This window comes from Mobula hypostoma, chromosome 2 (assembly GCF_963921235.1).
Source record: "Mobula hypostoma chromosome 2, sMobHyp1.1, whole genome shotgun sequence".
Classification (NCBI taxonomy): Eukaryota; Metazoa; Chordata; class Chondrichthyes; order Myliobatiformes; family Myliobatidae; genus Mobula; species Mobula hypostoma.
This window is the reverse complement of record NC_086098.1, coordinates 185,129,868-185,146,998: the sequence shown is the minus strand read 5'-3', so window position 1 is coordinate 185,146,998 and position 17,131 is coordinate 185,129,868. Positions and strand designations below refer to the sequence as shown.

Here is a 17,131-nt window from a genome sequence, read left to right as displayed (position 1 = left end):
GAAGTTAAAGTCCCCCATGATAACAACCCTGTTATCATGTTAACCTAATGAGAGGACAACTTACAATGACTAATTAACCTACTAACTGGTATGTCTTTGGACTGTGGGAAAAAACCGGAGCACCCAGAGGAAACCCACACGGTCACGGGGAGAACGTAAAACTCCTTACAGGCTGTGGAGGGAACTGAACCCTTTTCACCGGTACTCTAAAGCATTGTGCTAACCACTATGCTATCGTGTTGCCTGATCTTCCTCATAGTTGCAGGAGGTGTACCTTATTACTGAGATGAGTGCAGTGACTGAGATTTCATAGGATGACTGGAAAAAAGCATGAGAGGGGTGATGTCAGAGGAGGTTGTGTCTCACACAGATAGTGGTGAGTGTGTGGAATGGCTTACCAGAGGTGGTGGTAGAGACAGATGCATTAGGGACTCCTGCGAAACTCTAAGAAAGGCACATGGATTATTGAAAATTGAAGGGCTATATAGGAGAGAAGGGTTAACTTGATCTCAGAATATACTAAAAGGTCAGCACAATGTTGTGGGCTGGGGGACCTGTACTGTGCTGTAGCGTTCTGTGATGATTCAATTGGGGGAAGTGTGCAGACACAGTGGCTTGTCATCGCACAAGGCTGCTGAGAAGGTTCCGGGATAAAAGGGAGGCACTGCCTAGTGGAGTGGTCCTTGAAGGAGCATGAGCAGGGGTAGTAGTAGTAGGCTTTGACTCATCGGGGCTTTGGTGAGGACGAGCTGAGGCGAGGTAAGGAGGTAAGTAACTTTCAGATCTCTTTTTTCCTTTAACTTAAGAATAGTGGGTACGACTGAAAGGCCAGTTATCTGCTCAGGGTGTCAGATGTGGGATATCCGGGAGACTTCCAGCCTCCCTGGTGACCACATCTGCGCCAGACGCATCGAGCTGCAGCTCCTTAGAGGCTGAGTTAGGGAACTGGAGCTGCAGCTTGATGACCTTCGGCTTGTTAGAGAAAGTGAGGAGGCGATCAATAGGGGTTACAGGCAGGTAGCCACAATGTGGCCACAGGAAGCAGACAAGTAGGTGACTGTCAGGAGAGGAAAGGGGGACATCAGGTTATAGAGAGCAGCCCTGTGGCTGTCCCCCTAAACAATAAGTACTCCATTTTGAGTACTGTTGTGGGGGGAATGACCTGCCTGGGGGAAATCAACAGTGGCTGTGCCTCTGGCACCGAGTCTCTCCCTGTGACTCAGAAGGGTAGAGAACAGAAGAGGATGTCGGTAATAACGGACTCTATAGTCTGGGGGACGGATAAACAATTCTGTGGACACGAAAAAGAAACACGGATGGTAGTTTGCCTCCCAGGTGCCAGGATTCGTGATGTTTCTGAACACGTCCACAATATCCTGAAATGGGAGGGTGAGCAGCCAGAGGCTGTGGTACGTATTGACACCAATGACATAGGTAGAAAAAGGGAGGAGGTCCTGAATGCAGAATACAGGGAGTTAGGAAGGAAGCTGAGAAGCAGGACCTCAAAGGTAGTAATCTCGGGATTGCTGCCTGTGCCACACAACGGTGAGGATAGGAATAGAATGAGGTAGCGGATAAATGCGAGGTTGAAGGATTGGAGCAGGGGGCAGGGATTCAGATCTCTGGATCATTGGGACCTCTTCTGGGGCAGGTGTGACTTGTACAAAAATGATAGGTTGTACTTGAATCCGAGGGGGACCAATATCCTGGCGGGGAGATTTGCTAGTGCTATTGCGGAGGGTTTAAACTAGATTTGCAGAGGGAAACCAAAGTGAAGAGGCAGAGGATGGGGTGGTTGGTGCACAAGTAGAGACAGCCTGTAGGGGGTTTGTGAAGAAGGATTGGTAGATGATAGAGCAAAGATGCATTCAGCCTGATAGTTTGAAATGTGTCTTTTTTAATGCAAAGAGTATCATAAACAAGCCGGATGAACTCAGAGCATGGTTCAATACAGGGAACTTTGATGTTGTGGCCACTGCAGAGTCTTGGATGTCTCAGGGGCAGGAATGGCTGCTGAGTGTACTGGGCTTTAGATATTTAAAAAGAACAGGGAGGGAGGCAAAAGAGGTGAGGGCTTGGCATTGCTAATCAGGGATAGTATTGGGGCTGCAGAGAAGGAGGAAGTCATGGGGGGTTTGTCTACTGAGTCAGTGTGAGTAGAATTCAGAACCAGGAAGGGCTCAATAACTCTACTGGATGTTTTTTTTTATATAGACCCCCACCCCCCAATAGAAACAAGGACATCAAGGAGCAGATAGGGAGGCAGATTCTGGAACAGTGGAATAATAATAGGGTTATTGTGATGGGAGATCTTAACTTTCCTAATATTGACTGGCATCTCCTTAGTGTAAGGGGTTTGGATAGTATGGAGTTTGTTAGGTGTGTTCAGGAAGGTTTCTTGACGCAATATGTAGATAAGCCAACTAGAGGAGAAGCTGTACTTGATCTGGCATTGGGAAATGAACCTGGTCAGGTGTCAGATCTCTCGGTGGGAGAGCATTTTAGAGGTAGTGATCACAAATCTATTTCCTTTACCATAGTTCTGGAGAGGAATAAGAGCAGATAATTTAGGAAAACATTTATCTGAGGTAGGGGGAGATTTGCGTCTATTAGGCAGGAACTTGGGAGCATAAATTGGAAGCAGATGTTCTCAGGGAAATACATGGCAGAAATGTGGCAAATGTTCAAGGAACATTTGTATGGTGTTCTGCATAGGTACGTTCCATTGAGGCAGGGAAAGGATGGTAGGGTAAAAGAACCATCATGTACAAAGGATGTGGAAAATCTAGTTAAGAAAAGCTTAAGAAAGGTTCAAGAAACTAGGTACGGTTAGAGGTCTAGAAAATTACAAGATTGCCAGGAAGGAGCTCAAGAATGAAATTAGGAGAGCTAGAAGGGGCCGTGAGAAGGCCTTGGTGAGCTGGATTAAGGAAAACCCCAAGACATTCTACAAGTATGTGAATAGCAAGAGGATGAGATGTGTGAGAATAGGACCAATCAGGTGTGATAGTGGAAACATGTGCATGGAGTCGGAGGAGGTAGTGAAGGTTACTTAATAAATACTTTGCTTCAGTATTCACCAGGGAAAAAGACCTTGGAAATTCTGGGGATGACTTACAGTGGACTGAAACACTTGAGCATATAGACATTAAGAAAGAGGATGTGCTGGAGATTTTGAAAAGCATTAAGTTTGGTAAGTCACTGGGACCAGATGAGCTATACCCCAGGCTACTGTGGGAAGCATGGGAGAGATTGCAGAGCCTCTGGCAATGATATTTGGATTATCAATAGAGACAGGAGAAGTACTGGAGGATTGGAGGGTTGCAAGTGTTGTTCCTTGTTTAAGAAAGGGACAATCAGCATAGCTTTGTCAAGGGCAGGTTGTGCTTTACAAGCCTGATTGAATTCTTTGAGGATGTAAGAAAACTCATTGATGAAGGTAGAGCAGTGGATGTAGTGCATATGGATTTCAGTAAAGTATTTGATAAGGTTCCCCTTGCAAGGCTCATTCAGAAAGTAAGGAGGCATAGATCCAAGGAGACCTTGCTTTGTGGATCCAGACCTTGGCTTGCCCACAAAAGGCAAAGGGTGGTTGTAGATGGTTCGTATTCTGCATGGAGATCGGTAACCAGTGGTATTCTGCAGCGGTCAGGGTTTTCTGGGACCCCTCCTCTTTGTGTTAACAGCAAACTTACTAAACCACCCTTCTACTTCTTCATCCAGGTCATTTATAAAAATCACAAAGGTTGGAGGTGTTGTGGATAGTCTGGAGGATTGTCAGAGGTTACAGCGGGATATTGATAGGGTGTAGAACTGGGCTGAGAAGTGGCAGAAGGAGTTCAATCCAGATGAGTTAATTGGTTCATTTTGGTAGGTCCAATTTGAAGATAGTATATAATATAAATGGTAAGACTCTTGGCAGTGTGGAGGATCTGAGAAATCTTGTGGTCCGTGTCCACAGGACACTCAAAGCTGCTGCACAGGTTGACAGTATTAAGAAGGTGTATGGTGTGTTGGCATTCATCAACTGTGGGATTGAGTTCAAGAGTCATGAGGTAATGTTACAGGTATATAAGACCTTGGTCAGACCTCACTTGGAGTAATGTGTTCAGTTCTGGTCACCTCACTACAGGAAGGATATGGATGCTACAGAAAGAGTGTAGAGTAGATGTACAAGCAAGTTGCCTTGATTGGAGAGCATGCCTTATGAGAAAAGGTTAAGTGAACTTGGCCTTTTCTCCTTGGAGTGTTGGAAGATGAGGGGTGATTTGAGAGAGGTGCATAAGATGATGAGGGCTATTGATCTTGCCAGATAGCCAGAGGCTTTTTCCCAGGGCTGAAATGGCTAGAATGAGGACACATAGTTTTAAGGTGCTTGGAAGTAGGTACAGAGGGTATGTCAGGGGTAAGTTTTTCACACAGAGAGTGGTGGGTGAGTGGAATGCACTGCCGGCGGTGGTGGTGGAAGCGAATACAATACGGTCTCTTTAGAGACTCTTAGGTAGGTACTTGGAGCTTAGAAAAATAGAGGGCTATACAGTGGGGTAATTCTAGGCAGTTTCTAGAGTAGGTTATGTGGCTGGCACAACATTGTGGGACGAATGGCCTGTAATGGGCTGTAGATTTATATGTTCTATGTTCTGTATTTAAATCTCAGGCTTGCTGTTGTAACAACTCATTATGTCAAATGAATGTAAACTCAATACCGAAGTTCAATCTGATCCCAAAATGAAACGAGATGCAGATACTTTCTTTGGGGAGTCTCACTAAACTATTCTTCAGACATAACAGGAGATTGCCTAATGTTGGATATACTCAGTGGCCATTTTATTAGGTACACCTATAAAATTGCTCCTTAATGCAAATATCTTATCAGCCAATCACGTGGCAGCAACTCAATGCATAGAGATATGCAGATATCATCAAGAGGTTCAGTTCCTGTTTGGACCAAACATCAGAATGGTGACGAAATACGAGCTAAGTGACTTTGACTGTCGAATGATTGTTGGTGTCAGACGGGGTGGTTTGAGTGTCTCAGAAACTTCTGGTCGCCTGGAATTTTCATGTACAATAGTTTCTAGAGTTTACAAAGAATGGTGCAAAATACATAAAAACACAGTGAGCCACAGTTCTGTGGGTGAATATATGTTGTTATTGAGAGGGGTCAGAGTTGAATGGCCAGACTGGTTCAAACTGACAGGAAGGTGATGGTAATTCGGATAACTACGTGTTTAAACAGTAGCATGTGGAAGAGCATTTCTGAATGCACAACACATCAAATCTTGAAGTGGATGGGCTGCAGCAGCAGGAGTGTAGGTACTCTGTGAAGAGATCTCCCAATCCAAGTCAGATCTCGTCGATTTACAGGAGACCATACCAGGAGCACCGGATAATCCCCATAGTCCCTCAGGTGAAGTGTCACCTCAACTGGAAGGACTGTTTGGGGCCTTGAATTGTTGTGAGGGAGGTGGTGTAGGGGCAGGTGTGGCACTTGTTCCGCTCGCAAGGATAAGTATCAGAAGGAATATTAGAGGGAAGGGATGAATGGACAAGGGAGTTGCGTGGGCAACCATCCTTGTGGAAAGCAGAAAGTGGATAGCAGGGATAGATGTGCTTGGCAGTGAGATCCTGTTAGAGATAGCAGAAGTTTACAGTGAATTATGCTCTTGACGCAGAGACTACTGGGGCTCATAGCCATGGAATATAGCAGATATTAAGGAAAATATTCCAGCTGCAGCCTGACAAAATAAGCCAAAAATTATAGCCAAAAACAATCAAAAAGAGCACAGATTCAAGCTTTCAGCACAGAAATGCTGACACACTCTGGTCAAAATGTTTTACTGCACAAAAGTTTTAAACTTGTTTACTTAAAACAGACACAGAAGATTACAGACAGGAAAGTGCACATGCTGGAACCTGGGGCAAAAAATAAACTGCAGGAAGCAGATCAAGAAGCACCTGCGGAGAGGAAGAGACAGTCAACATCCTGGGTTGAGATGCTGCAACGGGTTTATCTTTTCACCAGAGCAGGGTGAATTGTGCTGAATGAATGATTACTGAGCATATTTCATCCAGTTGAGTTGTCACAACAAAAGGCAACAGGGCAACAGTGACACCCAGAAATATGTTTAGTTTATCTTAAAATAAAACAAATCCTGAAGAGCTGGCAAATCTTCAGTTTGAGATTCATGAACTTTTATTTGTCAGCAACTTTTAAACAAGCTTTCCTCAACCTCCAACACAATCCAAATTAACTATCCAGAATCATCAAAACCCGAATTCACATTCACTAAAATGTAAACTATACTTGGCATTTTATTCAGGTCTCACCAGGAGTGAGACAGGACACCTGGTTGAATGACAACTTCTTGCTCAATAGTATTAGCTTTTCTGGGAAGGGGAAGGAAGGCAAACATGCACCAGTCTTTGTTGGAGGATTGACAATGTAGAGAGTCAGCAGCTTTAAATGCCTGGGTATTAACATATCAGGTGACCTGTCCTGAGCACAGCACTTAGAAGCAAACAAGGAAGGTGTGCCTTAATCTCCTTTATTGTTTTAGCAGGTTGTTACGAGAATACACATAAAATTAAGATGTTTGCTGGCCTGGGCTAGCATCAGTGGCATCAGCAGTTGGTCTACTACCTGCCCTCAGGGGAAGGAGAGATAAGGAACAATGGAGCAGCGTCGGGAGATGTGTAATGAAGGGATGTGGGAGAGAGAGCTGTCTGGAGCGGCTCCCCCCTTTGAACCCTGAACTGTTTGAAGTGATGGACAGGCGATACCCCAGCAGGGGGATAAAAAGGGACAGGTTCGCTAAGACAGGGACACACGCCACCCGAGGTAACGAGACCCTGGAAGCAGTGCGCCTCTCACGAGTGGGTGAGAAGTGCCAGACAACGACAAGGGTGGAAAGGTACGATCAGCGGGAACCCGGTGTGTGTCCGCCCTTGCCTGGGTGCCGGGTTCACTGCAGAGGATCGACCGCATCTGGAGGAGGGGTCACAGTCGGTGACCTCAGGTGACATCACCAAGGACCCGCCCAAATGCTGTTTGTGAGCCATCTCGCTGGTCTGTGAGTGAAGCCGTTCTGAATGATCAGTTGTTCCTATTCTATGTCTCTCTTCCCCCACCGTCCATCGCCATGGCAACGATTACTGCGAACTGGACTACTAACTGGACTGAACTTTGAGTCATTTTGAAATTGGTCATTTAACCCCTAGACAACGATAGAGCTTGATTGATGCTGTTATCTTAATTCTGTGCACATGTGTGGTTATCAATGTTGAATTGTTGCATTTATTATCCTTTCGATTACTGTGTTGCTTGTTTCTTTAATAAAACTTTCTTAGTTCTAGTACTCCAGACTCCAACTGAGTGATCCATTTCTGCTGGTTTGGCAACCCAGTTACGGGGTACGTAACAAGGTTAAGATGATTCAGTTTATTATCGAACACTCTAACAAAACTCTACAGATATACCTTTGAAAGTATCTTGACTGATTGCATCTTGGTCTGGTATGGCAATCTGAATACGAGAGAATGCAAGAAGCTACAGAGAGTGATGGAAACAACCCATGATGTCATGAGCGCATCGCTCCCCACTATTGGAAGCAATTACAAGAGGCGCTGTCTCGAGAAGGCAATGCCCTACTATTCAGGCCGTGCCATCTTCTTCACTGGGCAGCAGGTACGGAAGCCTCAAGTCTCATACTACCAGGTTCAAGTACAGCTAATTCCCTTCAACCATCCTGGTCTTGAACTAACTGTCTCAACTCTAATCATAACAGTAGAGCAACACTTAGATTACTAAGTGCTAAAGTGGACTTTGATTTTGTTTTTAATTGTGTTCTTTCTTTTCAAGTTGTATATAAATTATGTTTTCTTGTGAATGTTGGGTCACTGATGCAATGTACCTGTGAAGCTGCTGCAAGTATTTCATTACACGTGTGCACAGACATACATATGACAATAAACTTGACTTTGACTTCACATTGAATCAGATCTTAAAGATTAAGTCTTTGTTCTAATATATTTTCATGCCTGTCTCATTCTAATACTTAAGACATGGGGATCTCATTGAAACCTACCGAATGTTGAAAGGACTGGATAGGGTGGATGTGGAGAGGATGCTTCCTATGGAGTGGGTATCTGGAACTAGAGGGCACAGCCTCAAAATTGAGGGGTGATCCTTCAGAACAGAGGTAAGGAGGAATTGTTTTAGCCAGAGAGTAGTGAATCTGTGGAATGCTCTGCTACAGACTGTGGTGGAGGCCAAGTCTGTGCATGGATTTAAGGTAGAAGTTGATCGTTTCCTGATTGGTCAGGGCATCAAAGGATGTGGAGGGAAGCCAGGTGTATGGGGTTGAGTGGTATCTGGGATCAGCCATGATGAAATGGCACAGAAGACTCGATGGGCTGAATGGCCTAATTCTGCTCCTATGTCTTATGGGCCTTTTTCCCACTTTTCTCACTTCTTTTAAAATTTTTTGACCCTCGTTTTCTGGGCTCTAAAGTAGGCCCAATACCCAGTCCCACTACCATATCTACCAACTCCTTGATGGAAGGCTATCTTCAACTTTGCTTTGTCAGCTATGGATGAATCCTTTATCCTGCTGAGAACTTGTGTTTTAAAGGAATTATTCCTCCATTGCTAATAGACTCCTGGTCAGAGCGTGATCAAGCTGACACGGTCAGGAGGGCAGTAAGGACTGGAAACGCTCATCTTCATTTCCTAATTGTAGTCGTTGCACTGTATCAGGTCAAATTAGCCAGTATAAACAAAAATGGACTGGAATCTTTTTCATTTTACAGTTTGGCTGTTTAATAATCATGTAATGACATGTTGAAACAGAGGTGTTATGAATGCCAATTTCTTTTACAGTAGCTTTTCTACGTTCCTTTCTCAGCTAGTGCAAAGACATCCACAGTTGATACGCCTGCCTTCAATGAAATGGATTCCAGGGTCATGATACAACATGCTCATCTAAGAACTTTTTCTAACTTGGTTAGCTAATCTACTTCTGCTGTCTTTTTATGTGGAGAGATCCAGATTCCAAATGGTCTTAGGCTGAAAATGTTTCCGCTCAACTCTCTCGTTCAGATATCTTATATTATGGATGGACCCTAGATATGGAGGATCTCTGCAAAGGGAGTTAAGTCCTTTTCATTCTTGTCTGGGCTGCTCATAGTTTTATGCAGCACTCTTCACTGCTCCAAAAGGAAGGAATCCCAGTTCAGCCAATCTTTAGCTAGCCCTGACAACATGTTTTTTAAACCTCTCCATTGCTGCTGCTTCCTTCTATAAAAAGGTGATTGCATGGACTGTTTTAGCTATAGTCTAGGTTGCAATATGAGCTTCCTCTCACCCATAAAAACCTTGCCTTTTTAATGACCTTATCTATAGAAATTAGTATACCTCAGGGATCTTTTGTTTATTTACTTATTACAATACAGCGTGGAATAAGCCCTTCCAACCCTTCGGGTGCGTCTCAAAGCAACCCCGATTTAACCCTAGCTAACCTACCAACCAGTACTTCTTGCAACACACATCAAAGTTGCTGGTGAACTCAGCAGGCCAGGCAGCATCTCTAGGAAGAGGTACAGTCGACGTTTTGGGCCGAGACCCTTCGTCAGGACTAACTGAAAGAAGAGCTAGTAAGAGATTTGAAAGTGGGAGAGGGAGAGGGAGATGCAAATGATAGGAGAAGACAGGAGGGGGGAGGGATGGAGCCAAGAGCTGGACAGGTGATTGGCAAAAGGAATATGAGAGGATCACGGGACAGGAGGCCCAGGGAGAAGGAAAAGGGGGAGGGGGGTGGAAACCCAGAGGATGGGCAAGGGATATAGTCAGAGGGACAGAAGGAGAAAAAGGAGAGAGAGACAAAGAATGTGTGTATATAAATAAATAACAGATGGGGTACGAGGGGGAGGTGGGGCATTAGTGGAAGTTTGAGAAGTCAATGTTCATGCCATCAGGTTGGAGGCTACCAAGACGGAATATAAGGTGTTGTTCCTCCAACCTGAGTGTGGCTTCATCTTTACAGTAGAGGAGGCCGTGGATAGACATGTCAGAATGGGAATGGGATGAGGAATTAAAATGTTTGGCCACTGGGAGATCCGGCTTTCTCTGGCGGACAGAGTGTAGGTGTTCAGCAAAACGATCTCCCAGTCTGCGTCGGGACTCACCAATATATAGAAGGCCACATCGGGAGCACCGGGCGCAGTATATCACCCCAGCCGACTCACAGGCGAAGTGTCGCCTCACCTGGAAGGACTGTCTGGGGCCCTGAATGGTGGTGAGGGAGGAAGTGTAAGGGCATGTGTAGCACTTGTTCCGCTTACAAGGATAAGTGACAGGAGGGAGATCAGTGGGGAGGGATGGGGGGGACAAATGGACAAGGGAGTTGAGTAGGGAGCGATCTCTGCAGAAAGCAGAGAGGGGGGAGAGGGAAAGATGTGCTTAGTGGTGGGATCCCGTTGGAGGTGGTGGAAGTTACGGAGAATAATATGTACTTCTCTTTTGGACTGCGAGGAAACCAGAGCACCTGGAGGAAACCCACACGGTCATAGGGAGAACGTACAGCCAGCAGTGGGAATTGAACCTGGGATGCAGGTTTTGTGAAGCAATGTGCTGACCACTATGCTACCATGCCGCCCTGTACCCCACTTCTGTACCTTCTGGATATGCACCCAGCATCGTCTGTTCCTTTATACCTTCCCAACTATGTAATTTGATAATAACATTTACTTTGAACTTTGATCCTGTGCTCATTTGCCTCACAGCAATTGGTTAAAATTGCATGCGTCACTTTCTTGCTCATCTAACAGGCCCTTAATAATTTGTTGCAGTTTGTACCTTCCTGAAATGTTCACGGTGTCCAAGTAGTTTTAATATTTAGTGAAACAGCTTCATTGTGCACCAGATGACATCTCAACAGAATCAAACCTGAGAAGTGCAAAAATAATCTCTGGCAGTAACTCCTTATTGCTTAACCACCTGGACCCAGGTTCCATTCTTTCGGCTGCGTGACGTAGCCCCAGGAGACAGTGTAGCTGTGTCTCTTTAGGTGTGGCCTCAGAATAGAGGCTATGCTTCCGGGCCTTTTCTTGCAGAAACGTAACTCATCTCGCGTCACATCGGAGTGCACATTGAATCACCGGCTGCCATAAGCAGGACATCCCAGTGGCCAAACATTTTAACTATTATTCCCATTCCCATTCCAATGTGTCAACCTTCTTGTGCCAAGATGAGGCCACCCTCAGGACAGAGGAGCAACACCTTATATTCTGTCTGTGTAGCCTCCAACCTGACAGCATGAATATCGCTTTCTCTTTCTAGTGAACAACCCCCCTCCCCTCTTCTTCTCTTCCCCACTCTGACCTTTCACTTCTCACCTGCCTCATTACTTCCCCCAGTGTCCCCTCCTCCTTCCCTTTCTCTTATCATCCACTCTCCTTTCTTTTAGAATCTTTCCTCTCCAGGTCTTGACCATTCCCACTGACCTGGCTTCACCTATCACTTTCTGGTTAGCCTCCTTCCCCTCTCCCCTCCCCCCACCATTTTATTCAGGCATCTTCCCCTTCCTTCTCAGTCCCGAAAGAGAGCCTCAGCCTGAGACATCAAGAGATTCACTGCCAGAGATTATTCATTTCCATAGATGCTGCCTGATCTGCTGAGTTCCTCCAGCACTTTGTGAGCATTATGTTGAATAATGTCTTTCTCAAGTGGCTCTGATTGACTGGGACACTGGGATGTATGTAGAGAAGGTTCAGATTTGTAAGCAAATCTTGACAATAGTATCAAGACCCATTGCTTTTCAATTCTTGTTGTTATAATATAGAATTCAGTTTCCTGACTGTATCAGTCTGCTCGTTAGCATTCATGGACATGTTACAGTCTGAGCAGAATTGACAATGCATTAATTCACTTGGATTCCATCACTGCTGTTCAGAAACATTCTGCAGTGAAAACAAATCAGTTAGGAATGTTTCTATAACACATAAGCAGACTACTTTTGCGACCATATCCAACATACGGTATTCTCGATTCAGGTGGAGATTGAGACCGGAGGTGTGGTGCTGTTCTTGAAATAACAAGCAGTTGAATCAGCTTTGTGTTGTAAAAAATGTTGCAGTATAGGTACACCATGTTTGGGCCATTGTTAAACAGTTCAGTACAATCTAAGTCAAGTACTGACAGAACACTTGAAATTTTTTTCTTTTCCTTCAGCTCTTTTGTTTTAATATTCCTGAAACAGATTAGACATATTATTTCTTGAGTTTGTCACCTGGCAAACTATCCAACTTCCCAGACATTTAGAAGAAAGCTGAAAGTAATTGTAGGTGAGCTTGTAGACAAAATATCTTAACTTAATAAAAATAGCCCTGAACTTCCCTTTGCACTGACTCTTTCTTATAAAATTTCTTTCCATTGCTGCTTCATGCAAGCCCATATTGGTATGTTGTGCTCACTGCAGGATGCTGCACTGACCACATACTCCAGAGCAAAGAGAATATGAGCTTATTTGCATATTGTGTAAAATGTCTATCATTTACATAATTTCATCCAATATGAGGTGGGAATAGTAGATATTGATGTGACAAAAATATTAGAAGCATTTGTTTCTGCAATACAGGACACAAATGATATGGGCAAGAGCTACACAGGATGTAAGCTATTGAAACCTGTTGTATCACCCTTGGAGATGATGACCAACAAACAGTGTGCTGGAGGAGTTCAGCAGGTTGAGCAGCATCGGTGAACCTGAGGCAGAGGTTTCCCTCAAAGTGTCAACAATTCCTTTCCACTGCAGATGCTGCTTCACCTGCTGAGCCTCTGCAGCAGAGAGCTTGTTGCTGTATATTTCAGTATCTGAATCTCTCGTGTCCCCATATACCCGCTCTGTCACCCATATGGTCTTCTGTACTATAACCCACAGCATGGATTCCTTCCTGTCATAGTCCAGTCCCCTGGATGCAAAGACAAATATTTCATTAGCCTTCTTAATTGTTGTAATTATTTTCTTTATCTGTTCATTAATTTGCAATGAATAATATTCATCAAAACTGAAGTCATTTGTTTCCACTGTTCCATTTAGAAGTACTCTGCTTTATTTTGTCAGATCTAATATGAATAAAATGACATGCTCTTACCAAATATTTTCCATGATTTGTGCATTCACTTAAATCATTGCAGTCTTGTGCTTTGATTCACACAGCTTATACTACTGGCCAAAGTAAACAGACGTATTTTGTTTGAAGTTTATCATTAAAGCCAATCAGATACAGTAAATAGTGGAAGACTACACAAATCCTTGAGATACCAGACACCACTGTTCTTGCCAATATGACTACTTGCTCATTATCCTTATTGTCCCCCAATGCTTAACCAAGTTCAAAATCAAGTCGGTAATATGACTTCTCATTTGGGTTCCAACTTGGCAAGCACTAACTTAGGGAATGTCAACTCAGACCATGAGAGGTCTGCGTAGGGCATTTTCATGCCTTACAAGGCGCAGATTGGAAGTCTGTGTGGGGCGCCACTCCTCGCACAGACTAGAGCAATGTGTGATTAAGTGCTTTGCTCAAGGACACAAACACGCTGCCACAGCTGAGGCTTGATTTAGCGATCTTGAGATAACTAGACAAACGCCTTAACCACTTGGCCACGTGCCCAACACATTAACTTAAGACTCGCATTAAATTCCTTTCGGATGTGTATATACACAACATCCTGAAACATTATCTTACTCATTATTTTACCACCTTCACACATTCACATTTGCTTCATATTCATCAACCAATTGAATAAAAGAACCTCCAAGAGGACCACAACCTTGTTGTGGTTTGGAGGCTTGTGTGCCTCAGTGACCTGGGGAGCTATGTTGGCTGGAGTCAGGGATTTATGCTTTGGCTCTTGGTAGGGTTATCCATGCCAAACAGGTCAAAGGGTAAAGGTCAGACTAAGAGTGGTCCACCAGTTCTCCAGGTTCGGAGGTTCATCTCAGGGCTAATGACCCTGACTGGCAAAACAAAATTGTTACACAAACAGCAATGAAGGATCCTTCTACATCAGAGTGCGATAGTATTCCTGAGTCTCCTGCTGGGACTTGTATGACTGACAGTAGCAAAAACCAAGAGGTAGTTACAGGATCCAGGAAGCCCTGAACACCACTAGTGATAAGAGGACCTTCATTGTTGTCCTAAACACCAGCGGTGTAATGGGTAGTAAGTTAATAAAAGAAACAGAATTCAAACTCAGATTCTTATTTTCCAAATTTAATTCATTATCCCATCCAGTAGGCGCTACAGGAGCCTCCACTCCTGCAGCAGCAGGCACAGGAACAGCTTCTTCCCCGAGGCTGTGACCCTGCTGAACCTCTCATCACAGTGCTAAGCAGTATTGCATCCATATTGTACTGTCTTAGTACTTCTATATTTGTGTGCTGTAGCACTTTTTTTATTCGCAGTTATTTTGTAAATAACACTATTCTTTGCATTTCTGGTCAGATGACAAATGCATTTCATTGGCTTTGTATCTGTACTCGGCACAATGACAATAAAGCTGAATCTAATCTAATCTAAGCATTCAAAATTATTTTGTATTTTTCTATTAATCCTACCTTGATACTTTAACTGACGCATTTACTACATCACATAAATTAAATGGGTAATGCATACAATACGATGGCCACATTGTGGAAGTGCACTCAGCTTTGTTATACAAATATTATGGTCGTATAATAGGTTCGTACCTGGTAGTTGTCGAGGGTACCCAAGGATTGGGATGGAGACGAGGAAGGCCGCTCCTCCAGCTCCAAGGAATCCGATCCACCATGCGCCAACCCACAGGGGGTTCTCAGGAGTAAGGTTAACCCTGCATCCACCAAGGTCAGCTGTTAGTTTCACTCCATTCATAAAATTATTCAAATTGGAAATAACATTTTCAAGCCAAAACATTTATGAAAAATTGTCAATCAGTCAATTGCTCATATCCTTAAAAATAGTTCAATGCATTTTAAATATTCCAGAGTAGAAAAAGAAAAGGAAGAAACGATACTTACACTCAGTGGCCACTTTATGAGGTACACCTGCTTGTTACTGCAAATATCTAATAAGCCAATCATGTGGCAGCAACTCAGTGCATAAAAGCATGGTTGAGTGGTTCAGTTGTTTGTCAGACCAGATATCAGAATGGTGAAGAAATATGATCTAAGTGACTTTGATTGTGGAATGATTGTGGTGCCAGGTAAGGTGGTTTGAGTATCACAGAAACTGCTGATTTCTTGGGATTTTCATGCACAGCAGTCTCTAGAGTTTAGAGAATGATGTGAAAAACAAAAAAAAAATCCTTTGAGTGGCAGTTCTGTGAGTAATAATGCCCTGTTCATGAGAACAGACTGAGGAGAATGGCCAGACTGGTACAAGCTGATAGGAAGGTGACAGTAACTCAAATAATCATGTGTTACAACAGTGGTGTGCTGAAGGTCACCTCCGAATGCACAACATGTCGAGCCTGGAAGTGGATGGACTGCAGTAGCAGAAGACCAGACCAGGTTCCAGCCTTGAGTATATTTATATAACATTAGTAATTCCCCTTCTGAACATCCTAAAGTGCTTTACAGCCAAGTAGGACATGCAAGCTGAACTCAGTGAGCTCCCACATACAGTCATCTGATCATGAGCAGATTACTTTAAAAGTGTGTTTTGAGTGATGACTAAGCAGTGGCCGGGATGCTACAAATGACTTCCTGCGGTATCTCAAATTGGAGCCGCAGCATCATCTATGTTCACCCTACAGATTAGAAAGCCCTTCGGCGCAAAGACTTAGCTGACCAATCTCATCTCAGTAGTACAACTTCCCACAGTCCTGCCTATGCTTTTATGGTGGGACCTGAACACACCAACTCTGACTCCACGTTACCATCCCTAGGGGTAAGAACGTTACCTATAGTTCACACAGAATAGTGTATAAAAGCACTCCTACAAATAACTCCAGAACTAGATAGCAAACCACACGTAACTGAGCTTGCAAAGATAAAGCACATTGCTACCAGCGAAGCGGGTGGTGTAAAGCAGCTGAATTGAAATGTTAAAGTAGATTCTGCAGTCACAAGAGACTATTTCATCCACTATTCATTCAAATTAAACATTCCTTCAATGCTTTGACCAGACAGTACAATGCTTACAGCATACAGATATATGAATTAGGAGTAGCAGGTGGGCACTTAAGGCTACTTTGTCATTGAATCAGATTAGGTCTGATCCGATTGTAACTCTTACTCTGCAGTTCTGCTAACTCCAATCGTGTATCAGTCACTTTGATGGAAAATGACACCTTATTCTTATCTTAAATAAGCGATCACTTAAGGCGAGAGACCTTAGACAGGAAGGCCTGGATAACCTTAGAGGCTTGTAGGTCTAGATTCTCAAACAACAGGAAACATAGTCTCCATGTCCACCCTGTGAAGAATTTCCAGGCTCTTTTATCTTTCTCAAAACTCTATAGAATACAAGACTTGCCTGTCTGACCCGCCCATTCCTTGCATTAATCAAGTAAATCTTCTCTGAACTATTTCCAGTACATTCACATCCTTTCTTGCATAAGGAGACCAACACGTACACAATAGTCTAAATGTGGTCTTACAGATGGCTTATTTGCTTGAAGTGCAACTTTCATAAAGTACTCACTTTCCTTTGGCATTAAATGACAATATTCCACATGCCATAATTACTAGCTTTACTACATAGTACCTTTTTGTACATCAGGACACCCAGTTGTCCTCTGCATCTCCAAGTTCTGCAAGTGTCTCACCGTTTGATAACACACACAAAATGCTGCAGGAACTCAGCAGGTCAGGCAAACCTACGGAAAGGAATAAAGTGTTGACATTTTGGGCAGAGACCCTTCATGGATCCCAATGAAGCGTCTCGAGCTGAAATGTCGACTCTTTATTTCTTTCTACAGATGCTGCCAGACCTAATGTGTTCGTCCAGTGTTTTGTGTGTGTTGCTCAGGTTTTCCAGCACCTGTAGAATCTCTCGTGCTCACCATTTGATAATATGCTTCCTTTTTCATTTTTCAAAATGAAAAAAAATTCTTATTTTCTCACATTATGATTAATTTACCAAA

At 43.7% G+C, this 17,131-nt stretch overlaps 1 protein-coding gene across 12 annotated transcripts in view; it reads right to left on the bottom strand.

Moving 5' to 3' along the window:
• Positions 1 to 17,131, bottom strand: part of slco4a1 (solute carrier organic anion transporter family, member 4A1) — a 294,821-nt gene that overhangs the window by 41,687 nt on the left and 236,003 nt on the right. For all 12 annotated transcript variants that reach the window (XM_063041236.1, XM_063041245.1, XM_063041242.1 and 9 more), the window contains one exon: positions 14,754 to 14,875. In XM_063041236.1, the coding sequence (XP_062897306.1) occupies positions 14,754 to 14,875 (122 nt within the window). The remainder of the gene's footprint in view (positions 1 to 14,753; positions 14,876 to 17,131) is intronic.